Raw genomic sequence first — 19,839 nt, forward strand, 5'->3', positions numbered from 1 at the left:
TTTAACTGCCCTGTAATATAAAAAAAAATGAGCTAGGAGCATTACCTCCCTATGTTAACAACAGAATTTACAATGGTAATGACAATTTTCATTTGCCATGAGTTAATAAATAGAAATGGGAAAACTGTGACCAACTAGAGCTATCTAAATGTATCTGTCTAACTTTACTGCAGCACACTATTGTACACAATATATATATATATCATGAAGTTACATTTGAATGTATCTTTTGTGAAAGAGAGTGTAGGAAATCTTGCAGTGCATGACATTTTCCCTAAAATAACAGTTTTTGAGAATTGTGAGCCTTTTAGAATTGTACCATCTCTGACCATATTTTGACCCAACCCTATTTAGATCCAGATAATCTAAAGACTGAAGATTATCCAAAGCTATACTTTCTTTTTACAACAAATTACTAATTAGGAGTAGCTGCAGAGCTCCACTGACGAGGAAAGCAATATTCTGTACAGATTATCTATAACTCTTTTCACTAGATACAGTAGCTGTATGAAACAGAGGCAACAGCTGCACAAAGTACATGACGCAAATGAATAATCTGGGACACTGCCTTCTCCCTAAATGACATACTTTTTGTGCAGCATCCTACCCACAGAGAGTTAAATAAGGCCATTTTGTTTCAGGATTAATCAAGCTTCGGCTCCAAGAGTTAGCATCATGCTCAACTGCTGATAATTCTAAGACAATATATGACATTTGACTTTATAAACATTTACTGTGTTACTGTATATCAAGTTTAAAAGAAAACAAAGTGAAGAAAAGTACAGCAAAATCATGGTGAGGTATGGAAGTGTGGTAAAGCATTACTTAACACATAAAAAATCCTGGCAAGGAGTTTTGTGGTACAGTATTTGAAAGACCAGGTAGGTTGACTACTCAAAACCTTCACAAGGGTAGTGTACTTTGTTTCTCAGAGATCCTTCCTCTGAGCAGACCAGCACACAAAGGGTTCTGTTGTGACTCTGTGTACAGCCCTCAATTTAGCTTCCGACACCAATTCAGATGTTCTATTTATAGCAAATGTCTAGTACAACCTACATAGACTGGGAACATTTTATTAAAGCCTTGTTTGGCAGGGGTCTGTGGGTTTCCAAGCAGAGGCGTCTTACCTGGAGATAATAATTATTTATCAAGTCACTAGGCTTCCCAGATTACACAGATTCTTTGCTTTATTAATTAAATCCAGAATTGATATATGTTATGCCTTAAATACTGTGCAAAGGGATTAACTGTAATAGACATGACTGAATTAAATAAAGAAAAACATAATGTCTGTAGCGAGGAGACTCTTATCTTCTAACACAGAAATAGTATGTGCATGTACACACATCAATGCTTACTAAAGTTTGTGTATCATACTTCCTCCTTTTGTTAAACCACAAAAAAACAGCCGGGAAGGTTGAGCACAGAGTTCTGTGTCAACATAAGAAAAATATATTAACACAGGCATGCAATGATCAGAATAAACTAAATTTGGAGCATGCAGTTCTTGTTATGGAAAATTTAGCAAGCTATGTCTGATCTTGGCACCATCTGAAAATGGATGACTTGGATGGTGAATTTGCTTTGACAATTTTCTAGGACATGTACTGTATTGTTTGGATTGCGTTCACTACACATTCCAGAGATCCCACACTAAAAGAGAATGGCTTGACCCTGACTTTTCTTCCTTTATGGGTGTGGCATGCCTTGAGGTTTCTGCAATACAATGCATTTAATTTCCTCGAGAACCTAGTGATGCCACACTATTGTAGAAAAACATATTGATGAAGCTATTGATCCCAAAAACAACCCCCGCTCTCAGGAAGCTGCTCTAACAAAATATTTTTCAAGATTATGAGGACAAAGGTAAAAAATAAAAGATGCAATTATAGTACACAGAGAATGTATCACATTTCCAAATTCATTTCAATTCAGTTCAATTTATTTGTATATATCGCCTTTCACAACAAGGTTGCCCCAAGGTGCTTAACAGTACAATTGATTATACATTTTGTCAATACATAACAGAAGACATTCATACATTCTTACAGCTGTTCTTTGTATAGATCTAACTAATTATAATTATGTATGCTACTCAAGCATCTACAAAGCTATGTCTCTTTAATTTTGGAACCTCTGCATTTCGATGGCAGAAAAATAAGCTTCTCAAAATACAACAGCCAGGTTACAGCAGTGCTACTGCAAACCAATGATCTTGTATAAAGATCTTGTAAACCATAAAATATAGGTTTTGTTTAAAAATATATGGTGTAAGCTAGCAGCTTGTCAGTTGGTGTCTTTGCCATTGTGCCTGAATGTGACACTAACACGCTGTGTGTAAGTGTTGAGTCTGTTTACCAATGGCCTCTTTGACAGCTATCATTGATGCAGAACAGCCAGTATGTTTATGCCTCGAAGTAGTGATCCTGTCACAAAGAATTACCTGAAAGATTCATAACACTGATATAAATTTAATTTATTGTTTTGATTACTGGTGGTTTCACTTACACAAAGCATTGCCAACACACTTAAAGTACTGTATGTTCCACAGTACAATACTTTTCACACCCAGTGCAGATTTAGAAGAGGTCAGTATAAATAACTACCAATGATAAATTGTCAGACTAAAAGCTAAAGCTACAGATTATTAGAATTAATATTATCATTATTACTACTGATAATAATAATCATATATTATTGTACTTTTCATGGAAACAAAAACAAGTACTCAAGGTCTGCTTGCCATAAGACTATCTCAGCCTTATATATGTTTCTAGGTCGGCCTGGCACAAAAGGCCTACCTCCCCAGGAACCTGGAAATTACAGCTAATAACCTCATCAAGCTGTTTGCTAATCACCCATGACAGTGGTCAGGCCGCTTTATCAAAATCATCAAAGGCAGTAATCATAGCACAGGATCACCTCGATAAAGGAGCACTTTTACTCCAGAGTCTGTTGCTGCACACTTCTGTTTCTTGTTCTTTTCAGATACTGTTCAAGACTCCAGTTTTATTCAAACAAAAAAAAAATGTAAATATTCCTCATTTCTGTTTTCCAGTAACAGCCATTATAACGTTTTACACTTAAGAAATTATAGGCATTTTCATAATCAGACTTGTATTTGTCAGATTCTAGGATACTGAGCACCAAAGTGGAGAAACAAATAGATGAGGAAACAGAACATTAAGAAATTGCTTGCTTACTGCCAAATTTAGAATTGCCAATTATTTTTGTTATACCCACTTGATCGGAAATAGCAAATTATGTGTGCTGTTCACAGCTTGGCACGTAGCTATGAACATCTTGACGATAAGCTAATTTAGACAGACTCCTTTGGCCAACCCACCTTCAAGGCTCTTGTCTTAACACACACACACCTCAGAGCCGTAGGCTGATTCATTGTACCCTACTATACTAGCCGACTATGACCGTGATTGTCCAAGTGCCAAGTGGGATTGGGGAATCCCAGTCACAGTTGGCTGATGCTATGATGCAGGCTTGAATCCATGATCACAGAGCTCAACCTAGAAACTAACCATATGGAAACACAACTAGCATTCTGAGTGATCCTAGTACTCCTATTTGTCCTGATTCATAACATACCATATTTTATAAATTGTCAACATGATTTGCAAAGCTTTTCATATAAAGCAAATGTTAAATATAAGTATCTAGAAAGACACAACAAAGGTATGAAATAGGGAAATTAATTCCACTAATTCAATATATTTTATATGGAGTTCTAAAAAATTATAGGCTATTTTGCACTTTGTATGATACATTGTCCTGTGAGTCAGCAAGGTGTTTATTTATTCCACAAATTGATGTAGCCACAATTAACTGAAACATAAACAGTTCCTGAAGTAGGAATAAATTAGGCTCGACTCCACAAAAGAAGTGTGTAGCGCGATTGAGCCGAGCTCGAGTTCACTGAGCTTTTATGAGCCTTAGTTTTTATACCAATTGGGAAATGAGGCCACATGTCTATGTAGTTCACCACAGTGCTTTTGAGTGAGAGTGTTTTAACAGATTGTTTTAAGATAAATGGCTATGCACACAGAAACTGCAATCACAGAAGGAGTTAAAGATTAAAAACCAGAATGGTGTCACTGTCATGGCCTAGAAGGTCTTTGAATTAATCATTTTTTGTCATTTGTTCTTTTAAGGATGGGCTCACTACATGTTCTTAATCTTAATCTTAATGTTCTTAATCATCCAATTTTAAACATTAAATTCAAATTTTAACTCTCTTGCTAGTAGTCAATTACTGGAAACTGGGCATTAATGCGTGTTAGCCAATTTCAACATTCTTAGTTAAATGCTGAATGTTGGCAAGGTGACGCTGGTGTATTTAAAGACTTCTCTTATTTGCAAATCCATTGACATATAAAATATTCTTCTCACTTTTTAATCTTCGAAAACCACTGAAGGTTAGTTTATGAGCAGTTCACAATATTACTGTACCTAAAGGCTCACCCTTTGTAGCAGATTAATAGAGTTCACTGAGAGAATGACCTAACTGGGGACCCACTCCAGTGATGTACCTACTTTTTTGAAGTATCTGAGTAGTAAACCAAATGCATTTTGATCCAGAGAAACTGGTATTGAGATGATGTGCTTGAATTTCCATGAAAACAATACATGGGGCATTTCAATGCATTTTCTCTTTTGATTTTTTTTTTACTTCTCAGAGGAATCAGACTAATATAAATACTAAAGCAAGTGTCTTCAGCAAGTGCATCAGTCATTAGTTAACGCCAACCTGTATCTTAAAAAGGAGTCTCCTTCTCCAAAGAAAGTTATCAGCTCCAGAAACAGAAGGACATTTTCAATTTTTCTGTCAATCTGATTATGTGCCAGGCAATTAAATAAAAATCATCCTGTATCACTTCATGAATCTTTCACCCTACATGACCCCTTGCAATGGCAGCATTTCTTTTGCGTTTCTGAAAGTGATCCTTAAGATCACTTCCACATCTTAGAGTGTGTTATCTGCCATGCCATAATACATCTGTGACATTTAACAAGTCCAGACTAGGCTGATTCACAGTGCACTGTGCAAGAAATGTGTTATCTTCAGGTCCTAGGTACACAGTCAATTAGTTTTGAAAACATTTGAAGAAGTGTTTTGAAGAGCTGGAATACATTTAAACCACCTTTCAATCACAATTTACAAAATCAACGTGTGATAATGACTTTCTGGTTTCAAAGGACCTTGTGCATCTGCCCAGTGGACTCATATTTTTCACTTGTAGCCTTGGTTTAATTTAACTGAGGTAAGTCAATGCCAAATTCACATTAAAGCAGAGTGATTATCCGACTTAAAACATGGTTTGGATTTGCCATTTAATTCTGTGAGATTTTTAGACACCTGTTCACTGCCTTCAGGTTTTAAACTGAAATCCAACCGTCAAAATGATTGGTTAAGATCTGGCCCAGGCCACAAGTGTGAAAAGCAAAAGTCTAGATGATGTTACTCTTTTCTTTCCCCAATGTACACTATGCTGAAATATGAACAATATTGTACAGATATGAATATTTTTCTCTTGGAACAGCATAAGAGTTGCATAGTGTACAATAATCTCCTCATGGCTATGATTCTTATAATTAAAACATCAATATGATCAAATAAGAAGTATTTTTATACTAAAATACTATAAGTATAGTATTTATACTATAAATATTTATATCATTATAATTGGTACTACACTTTATTAGCACATTATACAAGCAAAAGGCAACTTTATTCATATTTCATGCACAAATACCAAAAACAAGGCTAAAGTTCTATGCCCGAATCCCTTTTTTCACAACTGTAATAGGAGTTTGCCAGTCACAGAATTATAGAAAACAATATTTAAAGGGTAATTTATTTGTAATTACAAAACATGTCTGTTCGATATACAATAACTGTGCATATAATAAAGCTCAACATCTGCTATAGCACTGCCCCCTACAAAATCACATTTTGGACCCCTGATATCATTTTATCGAGCCTGAACTTTATTTCATGTTATTCCCAGAACTGAGGTTGAGATGTTATTATTCAAAGCCACAACCAAGATCCTCTTTTTTTCCAAGGGGTAATTTTTAAAGAAGCAAAGATGTGTTTTTGAAAACAATCCAACATCCAGTACCCACTCTATCAATCATCATATAACATTTTTAAATACTGCTATACTTCTAAAATCCATTAAACTATTTTATGAGTTATATATCTATACAAAGAAATTTAAGTGATCTATTGAAATAGTTGGCATTCAGCTACAGTGCGTTTCAAATAAACTCAATTCTCAGACACTGGAATGAAACACAGAATCCTTGCATTCTTGCCAATGTAAGAATTTGAATAAACAACTTTCAGAAGCTGACAGTCAGCTGAGACTACACTAGGGATCTATGACAAAATGTTAGAAAATATATATTTTTTGTTATTCAATATTAAATGCGCAATATGCTGAAACATGCATGCTTATGTATGCTACTCAAGCATCTACAAAGCTACTGTATGCGTCTTTAATTTTGGAACCTCTGCAATTCAAAGGCAGAAAAATAAGCTTCTCAAAATTCAACAGCCAGGTTACAAGTTATGGCAGTGCTATTGCAAATCAATGATCTTGTATGAAGATCTTGTAAACCATAACCATTAACCATTGTTAATGTACAGAATGCAGAACAGTAATAAAGCTATGTGCCTGGAAACAGAGAATGGACACCATTCACCAAAAAACCAAAATATACGGCCCTCATTTCCAGCAAATGTTTTTGATACAGCTTAAGCATGTGAGCTACTAATTTGGGTAATTCAGATGTTAAAATATACAATGTTGATGGAATGAGACAAGAATACAAAGGCACTAAACAGGTAGGAAACCCAATCTGAGCTGGAAACTCGTACTATAAAGCCCATGAAAGGCAAAGCACAATGAGAAAGGTTCACAGAGAAACAGGAGGAAAGTACTACTGCCTCTCAGGATGAGGCCTCTGCCAAGGAAGAATGCTTTTGTAATGTGGTGTGGTCTTACTTCAAATTGCTTGCCAAAGAAAGATTATCTATTGTGTCCACCTTACTGGCATGTTCTGTACATCATTTTGCTTCATATAAGTAAACATATTTTGATCATTTGTTTTTTATACATCATTTACCTATCAAGACTGCTATAATTCAATACTAGATTCTTCTGCTCTGACCACACTGACAAGCCAGTTGTATCGGTGCAAACTAAAAAGGCTACCTTTTGTTCATTCGTAATTAAGACCACATAGTTAACAGCTGTCAGTTGGGATTCCCCATAGAGAGTCATGAATGTTAATGAGAATGACGTCTAAAGTTTTCCATTGGCAGGTTTACTTATTTCTAAACTCAGAGCTTCCGTACTTACACCTAAAAGGATTGTTTTTGTTCTTTTCATTTCACTCTACAACAGATATTAGAAAAAAAGGGGCTTGCCTTTTTTCTCTCTACTTTTGTTCAAAATAAATATTTTATAAATATATATGCATATGGAGAGGAACTTCACAGGTGGTGAATAAAATTTCACGCAGAGCTATAAATTATAAACTGTATTAAAATACACAGTTAATTTTAGTCTACAGCTCCAGGAGAGAGGCACGTCTGGATGCAGATTACAGCTGGAAGTCACCTGTCAGAGCCTGAGTGTTCCACATGAGGAACTTGCCTAAATGCCTACTCTACCTCATGGCATCCCCCATCTCTAAAGTCTCTGTATAGGGATGTGTGACGCTCTCTGAAAACCTGGCAACTTGACTGCTAACTAATCACATGACTACACCAACAACCACTAACCACCAATCACTAACCCTGGCCAAACCAAGACTGACACAAATTCTGCTGGATGTAAGAGAGACTGTACTGAAACCAGAACTGTGCCCAAGACTTCCTCTGCCACAGAAGAATGTATGTGCTGATCCCCCAGTTGCAGTTTTGCCTGATCAACCCATTAACACAGATGGATCTTAGTCACGACCACTGCATTTTCAGTGTAGAAGCTACAAAATAAGGACTTTTTGTAAATTTCTCCCCATCAAAGTCTCGCTGAAGGTTGGTCCCAGGTCAAAAACCTGTGTCCACGTAGGAAGTCGTCTTCAGCACGAGAAAAAGCACAGCACATGTCTCTAGCTCTTCCTGTGCCTCTGGGACTTTTAAAAATCTCATCGGAACTGTGCGTGGGCGAGCAGTCTAATTTGGCTAAGTATATGATAGTATATGTTCAATGGTCACATTACAGCACTCAAGAACTGAGCTATTATTCCAAACACTTATATATAAAAGAATCCACACTTTTACAGGTATGTATAATACAATAACAAGTATTGGAGTCAACAGTTTTTAACCATGTGTTATTCATATCTTTTGAAAGCTCTCAGTAATTTGTATCAAGGCAGATTCATTCATATATATTCACTCTTTTTACTGATTTATTTGGCACATTTTGTTATTGCATTAATAAATGCAATGTACAGTATACTGCATTCTTTGAATATGTGAGTGGATATCGCCATTTGTTCTGGTTGACTGATTGCTAGCAGCTAGAATGTACTCCCTAAATTTACAGTCCTAATTTCTTAATTGTGTCAGTAAACTCAAAACATCAAATCACTACACATTCATGCCAATAATCCAATTACCAGTCATTGTTAGAAAAAAAGAGGTATGGTAGAAAAACTGCAGTTGTGCTTAGAAAGGAAAAGGGAAATAGGTGGGACTTGTACAAATGTGAAATTAGTTCTAGAATATTAAAGGCTTCTTAGATGTCAATTTGGGCGATCAAGGGCTTAAAAATCAATCAATGAATGCTTGCCTGTCATTGAGGAAACTCCAATAAAGAGAAAACTAAAATTATCAGGTTAACACAGCCAAATGAAGCTGATGAAAAATATCTTAAAGTATCTAAGTATCTTGAGTCACCATATGAACTACAGACTGTGGTGGCAGATGTGACAAATGAATTAAAATAGAAATTGTACAACTGACCAAAGAGGTGTATGTTTATGTAATGAATTCAGAAACAATGTGAATCAAATTATTTTTCAGAACAAACACCACTATTTATGATTGATATAAACCAGTTATTTCAATATAATCATTGTCTTGAAAGGAAGGGCTAACAATTTACATTTCTTAAAATGCTTACATTTTTATATTACTAATGTATGCAAAGTAAAGGGACATAAAATAATAAAAGGGAATAAATAAGTTGCAGCATCCTGTAAATAGAAAAAGAGCATGAAGCTAATTTGTTGGTTAGAAAAGCTCAAATGTTTTTTTTAGAAAGAGAATTCTACGTAATTCAAACCAAAGTTTTTATGTGATACAAAGGTGTCAGAGGAAAAAGAAAAAATGACTACATACACATAAAATGCACTCACACTCACTAGTTTTGTCTCAGGTTCATATTGTGAAGGAGTGTTTTATGTGTACGTGTAAGGTAACACTAGTGAATGTGAGAGAGTTTTGTGTGTATGTGAGAGGTAAAATGGAGAGTGCGGGAGCATTGTGTATGAATGTGAGAGCAATTTGTGTGTGTATGAGAGGTAAACTTTGAATAATGGCCTAAATGGCACCTCATAGTTAACTGTTACCATTGTTAATGGTTCTGCACTTCTGTAATTGTTGCATTCAGGTGGATTTTTTATAACTGTTGCAGCAGAATCAGTTTCCTTGTCAATGAAAGACTTTTTTACATCTTAAAAAAGGTTAAAAACTGTACTACTCTCACAAATACTACATACTACACTGGCATTGTCCACTGAAAATGTTTTTGAAGTTTGGGATTTTGAATGAAGATATTACTTTTATGTCTTACAAGAATACCCACAGCTCAAAAATCTCCCATATACTTCTCTGCCCTTTACATGCATGATCATTGACAGATAAATTTTCTGAAAGTCTTAAGGTACAGCAGAGGCAAAATACTCTAAAGGCAAACATTGTTTTAATCTGGCTGACTGCTCCTGACAGCATCCAGGGAAGTTACATCACAGGCCTTCTGTTTGAAATACTTTCACATGCTCACCCTATTGTCAGGCTGGGTGAGAACGTCTCTTTGGTTACAAAAACAAAGCACTGTTTGTCTGAGAGGAAGCAAGAGCTGGCCCCTGCTGAACTCTCTGTCTGTCTCCCACTTTTCTACTCAAGGCTTCTTATACTTCTGACTGTTATATCCAAAGAACGCATCATCTTATAATTAGTTTGATTTCATTTTCATACAATGTTTTAGCACGTGAACACATTCTCAAGTCATTAAAGCTCATTACAATTTTGTAAGCGTGCACAGGCCTATGTTTTACAACTGCTAGCACACTGAAAGAGCCAGCTGTGTAATGCATATGTAACACTGTAAAACCTTACTATTCAGACTTATATAAAATTTAAAGAATATTGTCACCTCTTCTTGCTATTACATTTTAATTCTGAAGGCACTGACTATACTGTTTTTCTCATTAATCTATCACCTTTATTTAATTATTTATAATTAATTTGTACACTGCTAAGTACAAACATTTTAACTATCCTCATTAATTATGAGCTAGAATCTATATATATATATGTTTATGGACATCAACAATTTAGTCAAAGCCTCTAGTAGAGTTTTCTTCTAGTATAACATCTTTCACTTATATAACACAGCTTAGTTTGAGTGAGAAGAAACCTATCCTGTCATTTAGCAATCTTTAATTCACATTCACATTCACATGAAAAGCATCTTCAAAGACATGATCAGAACATCATGTCAGTAGAAACTTTATGAGCAAACAATCTGAAGTGCTGTAGTAGAAAATCCATAGCATTTACCAATCAAATCAAACTGGCTCAGTGTCAGTTGTCCCTGATTATTAATGCCATGTATTCTTCTCTACACTTTCATATAGCTAAAAGGCTACTTTTTCCACTATATAAAATCCTTTTTTACAAGGGTTCACCATTTGCAAAATTAGTTGTTCATAAAATACTTCACTTTAAGTAGAAGATCACCACACAACTGTGCTTCTTCATAAAGGACACTTATTGAGTGCAAAATATGTGAGATATTTATTTCCCCAGTGTGTACATAAAACAATCTCTTAGTTTCTTTAGTTATTTGTCATAACTTTAACATTTTTACTATGACAGTTTACTGCATCACAATACACTATAGAGTGAGAAGATTAGTTCCTAAAACTGTTGTAACACCTCTGGGCCGAACCTGAGATACTGTTCTAGTGCAAAACAGATAAAAATAACTCTGAGTTGTTCTCCTGGTTTGCCCCCTCATCACAAATTTCTATGGTGCCAAATGAATGAAAAGCAAAGAATAAAGAATAATTGTATTCACTGAGTGGGTACATTCTGTTGAAAAAAGGGGGAAAAAATCCAAACATAAAGACTATGGCATGGTGATCCAGTGGTCAGCATTGCTGCCTTGCAGTGCAGGGGATCCTGGGTTCAACTCCAGACCTGGAGTGCTATCTGTGTGGAGTTTGCATGTTCTCCCTATGTTCACGTGGGATTCCTCCAGTTTCCTCTCACAGTCCAACAGCACAATGGTAGGTTAAATGGCTTCTGGGAAAATTGGCCCTGGTGTGAGTGTGTGTCTGTGTCCATGTGTGCCCTTTAATGGACTGGCGTTCCATCCAGGGTGTACCCTGCATTGCGCCCATTGCTTTCCGGGATGGGCTCCGGATCCTTTGCAACCCTGAATTGGATGGATGGAAGAAATATTGCATATTTGTAGTAATAGTCTAGCTATCCTGCGTTAAGTGCTGCATTTTCTAGCCAATTTTAAAAATTAAAACCCTTTAAACACCTTATCACCTCTTATATTTCTATACGTAGTGAAGACATTTCTATTTATATATTACTTTTTATAAAGTACAAAGGGATGTCTTTATCTTTGAACTCATCCCCAGACAAAACTCTGCCACAGACACAGTGAAACTGTAACCCACTGGACACCTTTCTTCCTATTTTCCATCAAGCCTCCCCATTTGATTTAAAAGTTACCCGATTTAAAACAAGGCAACTAGCAAACCTCTCTTTCTATACCCGTTCAGTAACTGTTGCAGCACTGCCATATTTGATAAAGTTCTACCTTTAATATTTCATCTGTTTTAAACTTCTGACATGTAATGTGATATCCCCAGAAAGTAGACACCATGTGTTTGCCCCATGGACTATAATTATGCTGCTCTCTTCCTAGTCACAAAGCTCGACCATCCGTGCAAAGGCATCCATGCCACTATAATAGAAGAAGAGCCCTGGAACATTGTGGTTTAAATGGATTTTAGTCTCCACTTGCTGTGTGTGTCACCAATGCAAGAGAAGCTCTAAAAAAATACATGAAACAGTCTCTAGGAATCTGTTATTCATTATGATGATGAACTGCTCTCCTGTGGTCAACTTCCCATCTTTCTGGTTGGGCACGAGGGCCATTAATTTTAAGTTTCCAAAATGTACATGAAGAGAGGGCAATGACGACACTATCCTTCCAGTTAGCCATGAAACGTTCAGTTAATTTAAATTTTGCTCTCTAGCATAGCATTCAATCAAAATTCCTGTTCCCCCATCATCTTTTTAGTTCCTGTTTGGTTTGAGATAGTTTCCATCAAAAAGAAAATGAGTAGCTGTTTTCCTTTCCAAAATTAAACCCTGTAAAGAGGCTTAAGGCAGTGTGGGAGGGCAGGATTGTCATTGTAGGCTGCCTCTCTCTCTAATGTTTTATGGTTTGTCCATCAATGTATTTCTTTACATTTTAACTTATACTGGGAAGTAAAATCTATAAAATAATTCTACTTTAATACAATTGATAGTAGCAAAAAATAAAAATAAAATAAAATGTAGCTTACAATTGTTTAAACTCTGCTACAGGAAATATAAAACATTAATCTCTTTCAAGCACCACGATCACAGTCTGTTTTGTTAGGATTTGGACATGTTTTAGCAACCTCAGCAAAAGCATCGCTATAACTCAACAATGTGCTCTGTTTCAAGCGAAAGTATAGGTTGCTCTCACTGTGAATACAAACAGGTACAGTGTTATATTGTCGTTTTGGCCAGCTGCCCAGAAAGCATTTCACACCTACAGGTAGCACCAAAAGAGACTTCCTGATTTGTCCTTGAATTTGAAGTTATCTTTTCAAATTTAGCACTGCAAGTGGCACAATCTTTAACATTATAATCAGCTGTGATGCATAATTCACAAAGTACTCAATTTGATAGCATTTCAGAATTAAAGGAGTATTATTTGAGTAACAAAGACTTGAACACTCACAACATTTCTACAGCTCCATGTAACTAATAGCAGACAAAGTCTTTTACTTTTTGAGAATAACAAAATGTCCTGCAACTGACAGGCTTTGCTGTTTTCATTTTAGAGAAGTCTCAGATTTGCAGTATGTTGCTTGCAATTCCTGAAAGACCAGGCAAACATTTTACCTGTTATGTAGACAGATACTAGGACTGTCCAAAAACTGTTTTTACATTCAGGTGCAGAATGAGACACTCAAGACGCTACCTGAAAAAAAAAAACATTGTAATCTATTGCCCAGACAACGGCTTGTAAAGAACAAGCAGGAAAAACACTGCACTGTATTTCCATTGTCCTATTATAAATAAAAAGTACTGTGAGCATTAATTTGCCTTACAATGTTATTTTAGCAGCTAAACCGTTTGAGAGGCCAAAGAGTAGTACATGTATTCCACTTAAGAGTTACTGTGGAATGCATAGTGAAACACAGTCAAATTATTTTTAAAAGCTCTAACACGCATTGACGTTCAATAAGCAAAATTCAAATTGTGGGCAACAACGGCAAAGAGAGATAAATGGATTGTGCCCATAATATCACTGGAACGCATTTAAATTACTGCACAAATTTACTGCAAAATGCAAAATATTTCAATTTTCTATAGATTCACAGGTACCAAAAGGATAACACGGCGCTTACAAAGAACAGATCTCTCCCTATTCCTACAATAATCATCTTCATGAACTACAGACTGTCCACCACAAGAAAAGTAGAAATTGACTTAGGAGAACCGGGTACTTCTTAATACCACTAATGCTAATATCTATAACCGGTTGAAAGTGTTAATAATTAAGATCACCGTCCTATCATACTCTTACTTTTTTTTGGCAAAGTACTTAAAACTTTATAATCTACAGGTATGTGGGGGTTTTTTAACAGGCGTGATTTAATATTACCTTGCATATTTGGTCTTCTTAAAATCCATACTGTACGCGTTCCAATTCATACATTTTCAAACGGATGTGGAAATGGTCCATACGGACAGTTAAAACGCTTTGCTCTGTTCCCAGCTCCTATACATATTTACACTGTTGAAGAAGAATGATGATACTGGAAGTACAACTTCCAGCTCATTCGTCTCAGATCTCTATAATAATAAAATAAATACTAGCTAAAAGGCGATGCTTACTTAAGACAACTTCGTACTGGAAGACTGAAAAGCTATTTTCTGTAACTGCATATGAATATGTAAGGCAGTTACAATACCGTGTAAAATCCCCTCCCCAATCGCTTAAGTATTCATTGAAATTAAGGTCTGTCCACTCACAGAAAAGCTTTTTTGCTTCGTATGGGCAACACCTCATAATCGTTTCAAGCGCTAGCATTGTGCAGCTACAAATGTAACAAAATAAAACTAGCCAAATTTAAGAATTGTATTTCTGAGACCTCTTTTCATATTTTTATAATGCGATACAAACATCCAAATTAGATTTGTTTCGCATTACACTATATATACATCGATTTTGTTAATTAATTTTCCGTACGTATTGATACATTGTTTAATAAAAGTATTTTTTTAATAGCAAAGCTACCGAGAGGAACACAAATGCCGAAATTAACGGCGCTTCATCCCTTCAGTATCCCTGAACTACACAAGAAAATGCAACACTTACCTTACCAGATTCATTTAAAAAGTGCAAATAATAACGCAACAGTTAGTGGAGACGGTGCTTCGAAAGAAATCGGGAGGTGTGTTGTTGCAGTTCCCGTCTTCTTTGATTTCTGTAGTAAGGCTGGCTGATAGATGGTCAATAGAATTGGACACAATAGATGTGGATCATCGTTTTGAAACACACAACGTGAATCTGGAAGCCTGATCGATATCGGGTGTGTCCTGAACGTACAGGCTTCGATAATAAAATGTTATACTACACTGAAATTTTTCAAAGAACACTGAGGAGGATAAAATCGAATTGAGGTAGAGTCATGTGCTGGATGTGAGCACGCACCCGTCGCTCTCTGTACACACAGCGTCGAAAAGAGGTAGTGCTAACAGCATTGCTTGCTAAGAGAGCACATAGACAAAGAGAGTACATTGCACAACAAGGCAAGTGTTGAAATCAGTTTACATTTTAGACTGCTGAATGAAATTACATTCACGTCGTGTTTATGTATTGCAAGACAACCTAAAACGCAGTCCAAGCGTTATATAACCATCTCAGATCGTGTTTGCAGAATACCATAAAAATCGAAAAGTACCATTTTTGGTTCACGGAAGAATGCTGTATCGGCATCGTGTTTAAGCAGGTTTCTATTAACCCGCGATACATATTGTTATTTCTTGAAATGGTTCATAAAGTAACCGATAACGAGTACTTAAAGATGCGATGATGCTCGGATTCAGAGAAGACCGCATCTCGATTAGGAATATCACTTAGAGTCGTCATTGGTTATTGCCTATACAGTCTTCAGTATGTAATTTATAATTACTTTTGTCATTCCCACATGCTGCTAATTGAAATAAATATATAATTTAAAAATAATAATGAATGTCTAATCTGTTGTCCATGTTTTTTTTTCCACACTCAGAAAGATCACAGACAAATCGAGGTCATTCTCCTCATCCTGCTTATTTGAAAGCTATTTGCCTATTGGCCGGAGGATCTGAAGGAAATCAGCTGTTGTTTGAATCAGCTTCAACAATATGCTTGGGTGACTTGCTCCAGATACCCCCAACTCTTGGTGTTAATGCACTAAAACTTTAAATAGTTTTTGTATCTGTTCTTGAAGTGATAAAAATTAACCTTGTTGTTATTCTTTTAAGCTTTTTACATAGCAGCTAAGACAATCAAATATTTGGAAATGTTTCTGGTGCCGCATTTTCTTGTTTTTTGTCCTCCTGGTGTTTGCCTAATAACATATTCTGGGACTTGCCTTCAACAGTTAGTTCCCACAATCTCTATTACTTCAATGTTAAATTTCACTAGCCAAGGGTTTAATCATGATTGTGCCTACATGTTTTGCCATTCCTTTTCTGCTGTTTTTGCCATGCTGCAAAACTAGTTTGCTATCTTTATTACAATCTAAAACATAAGCATATAGTAGATCAGGAAGTGAAAATGGCTGAAAACAGACCCCTATGGTACATCATAGTTTATTTACAATTAGATGTTGTGCTTTATAAGATTATGTGCTGTTCCGGTTCATTAACAAATTCCCGGTCCATGTGCATACAATACCATATCAAAAGCTTATTGGAAATACAAAAAAATTATACATCATGTAACCTAGCGTAATCTAATATCTTGCTTGTTTGAAGAATTCTAAAAACTTAAAAAAGACCTTCCCTTTCTAAAATAATGTAGGCTGCATCTTAAAAAGGTTGTCTTCATAGCTGCATAAGAAGGTAACATAAGTAACCTTGATTGATTGGTCTTTTATGCTTCTTGTTTAATTTTTTGCCCTTTTTAATATTTGTAATTCTCCAGTCCACAGGTAAAGCTGTCACTCTTCAACCAAGATCTGGAGTATCTTGGGTAGGAATCCAGGAATAAAATCCTGTTTTCTTTACTATGACATAAAAAATACTAATGAATTATTATTTTTAGTCAGTCAATCTCTCTTGCAGAACCTCAGTGAAAATTATTCTAAAATTACAATGTTATAGAATAAGCACCAGCAGTACAGCGTATGTAATTGAAATTGTCTGGTAAAAACCTGCATTGAATATTACTTTAGAATGTTTACTACTTGGTTGTCATCTACTATTATTAATCAGCTGTTTTGTGAACTCCACACAAACTTTTTCTCATTTTGGTCTCATCTGTACATAGAATACTCTTCCAGTAGTCTTGTGGATCATTCGGGCGCTTTCTGTTAAACTTGAAACTTTTTCTTGGGACAACATAGTATCTACACAGTGTCTTCCAAAAGAAGGATCAGGACTGTGATGGTGGGAATATCATGGTTTTATGCTTTTATGGTTTATGTATGCATAGCTTTTATGACGACTTTCAATTAAGATCTGAATAATGGTCTTAAATATACAGGAATACAGACTAGCCTAGGGGATTCACTAACTGTTCATGAGCACTGTAACTGTTTTAGGGATTAACTTGTTTTGAGCCTTAAACATTACATTTCTGAAGCATGACTGTCCTGTTCTGTTGACTTTGTATTCACCCACTCTCATTTCACCACTTGTAATCTCTGCCTCGTTTCTTTCTAGTCTACTTTACCAGAATTCTTATTCTATATATTAAATGTAGACTCATTGTTTAGATATATAAATTACACAGCAAATGATTTCATATTATTGTCACAATTAGCCGTGGTTTTACTGCGTCTATTTCCTGAATTAGATCCTGGATATTTGAAAAGATGAGTGTAAAAGTATAATATAAAATGCCACATGCCTTCCTGATATCACCATACAGTAAGTTATTTTGACCCCTGTCTGCATTAGACTGTCTACAGCTTATACCTGGTGTTTAGCTCTTAGAATTTCTATTTAATAGCTTCATCCATATAGATTGTGCTCTGCTTTCTCCCTCTTACCTCACACCTCTAGGTTACATATTGTTTCAGATATATATTCCCACAGCATAAATCCTTCTATCCTGTGTGTCTTGCTGAAAATGTGTACCTAATACTTTGATATTTTTCCCCATTATTAATCCCCAGCCATGTTCTAGTGTTTCTTATAATGTCACAGTTTTCTGTTAATGCAGTAGCCTTGTGTTTTTGCATTTGTATTTGTTATACTTCTAGCATTAAGAATGAGTTTGTTATCTCTTAATTTTTTTCTTAGTGGCCCAGGCCTTTTCTGACCCCATTAGCCAGTGCCATTGCTCAACCACTCTAAACATAAGGTTCTTCAACACTTTGGTGTTCCTCTGCTTCAAGTGCAACCCGTTCTGCCTGTACATTAGAACAGGTCCCATTTGTTCCAGGGCCCCAAATACTCCATAACCCTAAACACCTCTTACCTGCACCAATCTTCTGCCCATGTGTTAAATCTCCTTATTTCTCTTTGCTTAACTTGGCTTGTATATGACACTCAAAATATTCCTGAAGAAACTATATATTCATTTGTAGACAATCTGCTGCTTAAAGAAGTCTTTCAGAACTGTTAACCTCTCCTTTTATAATTTCATTTGTTACTACATGGACCCTGACAAGTTGATCCACCCTAGCTTGGATCCTGCCCATTTGCTCATGGAGGTCTGCAAGCTGGACACTAAGCAGAGGCTACACAATACAAAACTATCCATTGCTTGTGCATATAACATTGCCTAAATCTCCAGTTATTGAGTCCCCCACTACCACTAACTCAAGTGTTAGTAAGCTCTTCCGGCCTCTCTGGTCTGAAGCCTCCTGCACCCCTGTCCATGGTGTGTGCATAATCTCCCTCTAAGGCCTCTTGCCTACTTCTTGCAATTCTGCTAATTCTGTGTTTAGGTGTTAGTAAACTAGTTAGTAAGCTCAAGTCAAGATATCTTGGAGTTTGAGATGCTCAAAAGAAAGTGTTCACAAGTGAACTCTCCCATCTGGCTGTTCCCATCCAGAAAGCCAATCATCCTGCAAACCACACATTGCAATGCCCCCAGATGGCTGTTTCTTTTTTCCTGTTTTTTTAAATTAAGCAAATTAATATTTTAGATTTTAAATGGAGGTCTCTCTGATAACTTGTCCAGATACTCCAACTCTGTGTGACTACGACCATGGGTGCACACAACTTGGAATGCACATCATCACCTAAACAGAAGACACCAGCTAGATTCAATCGAGATGCGCAACATGATAACTCACCCTATTTTACTGAGATTTTATTCCAGTAATATAATACACTTGTGTTTTTGCACTCTATCCAGTCACCACATCAATATAAAAAATAATAAAATCTTGGTGGCTTTCGAAAATACACAAGTATCAACCATGTTTTGTCCTAAATTATTATTTCTTATGTTTTTAGGACCTAAGAAATCTATTTCTGGTCAATGATTTGGCAAGTGAACTAATGTTGGTATTCCACCAATAACATTACACACATTACAAAATTTGTAGCATTCTGAAAAAGGTTTTTGGAATAATATTCTGAAAAGGTGAGAACGAACAGAACGTTTCATTCTTAGAAAATGACAATGAAATCTTGTTTTAAGATGTTGCTCCCTAAGCCCTCTACTGGCGAATCATCAGCACCACGACCAAACCTGCAAGATACTCGACAAAAAAGATGAGGCCTTTGTGTTTTTTTTTTAAAGAAGCTGCGTTTGTACAGATAATTCTGCTTCTCTGTGCATTCGGTTGCTGTTAGGGGTTTAATAATTTTGCATAATATGTGTTAAAAAATAACTTTTTAGGTTACGATAAAGTCTAGACTAGTTGTAAATTTAGACACTACAAAATCTAGACAGTGTAACTAAAGGGCAAGTGAAGTTCGGATCTTTTAACAGATTAATGAGTCAAAAGTAATGTAGCGCCCTCGCCTAGCATTGAGGCCGAAGAGCGCCCGGCTGGCGTGGATGGCGAGGGGCAGAACGTGAGCAGTAATGGCCAGGGCACAGACTAGGAGAGCCACTGGCCAGTGCAGCT

At 36.0% G+C, this 19,839-nt stretch overlaps 1 protein-coding gene across 3 annotated transcripts in view; it reads right to left on the reverse strand.

The window, feature by feature from the left end:
• mmd2a (monocyte to macrophage differentiation-associated 2a) overlaps positions 1-15,329 on the reverse strand; it is a 42,559-nt gene extending 27,230 nt beyond the window's left edge. The window contains exon 1 of one of the 3 annotated variants that reach the window (XM_015360584.2): positions 14,924-15,329. Coding sequence is in view for 2 of the 3 variants with exons in the window: in XM_006637111.3 (XP_006637174.2) it covers positions 14,202-14,251 (50 nt within the window). In the remaining variant the exon portion in view is untranslated. Of the gene's footprint in view, positions 1-14,201; positions 14,459-14,918 lie in introns of those variants that run through there. The other 2 variants (XM_015360583.2, XM_006637111.3) reach the window with 2 other exon arrangements.
• Between the last annotated feature and the right edge of the window lie 4,510 nt (positions 15,330-19,839).

This window comes from Lepisosteus oculatus, chromosome 19 (assembly GCF_040954835.1).
Source record: "Lepisosteus oculatus isolate fLepOcu1 chromosome 19, fLepOcu1.hap2, whole genome shotgun sequence".
Classification (NCBI taxonomy): domain Eukaryota; kingdom Metazoa; phylum Chordata; class Actinopteri; order Semionotiformes; family Lepisosteidae; genus Lepisosteus; species Lepisosteus oculatus.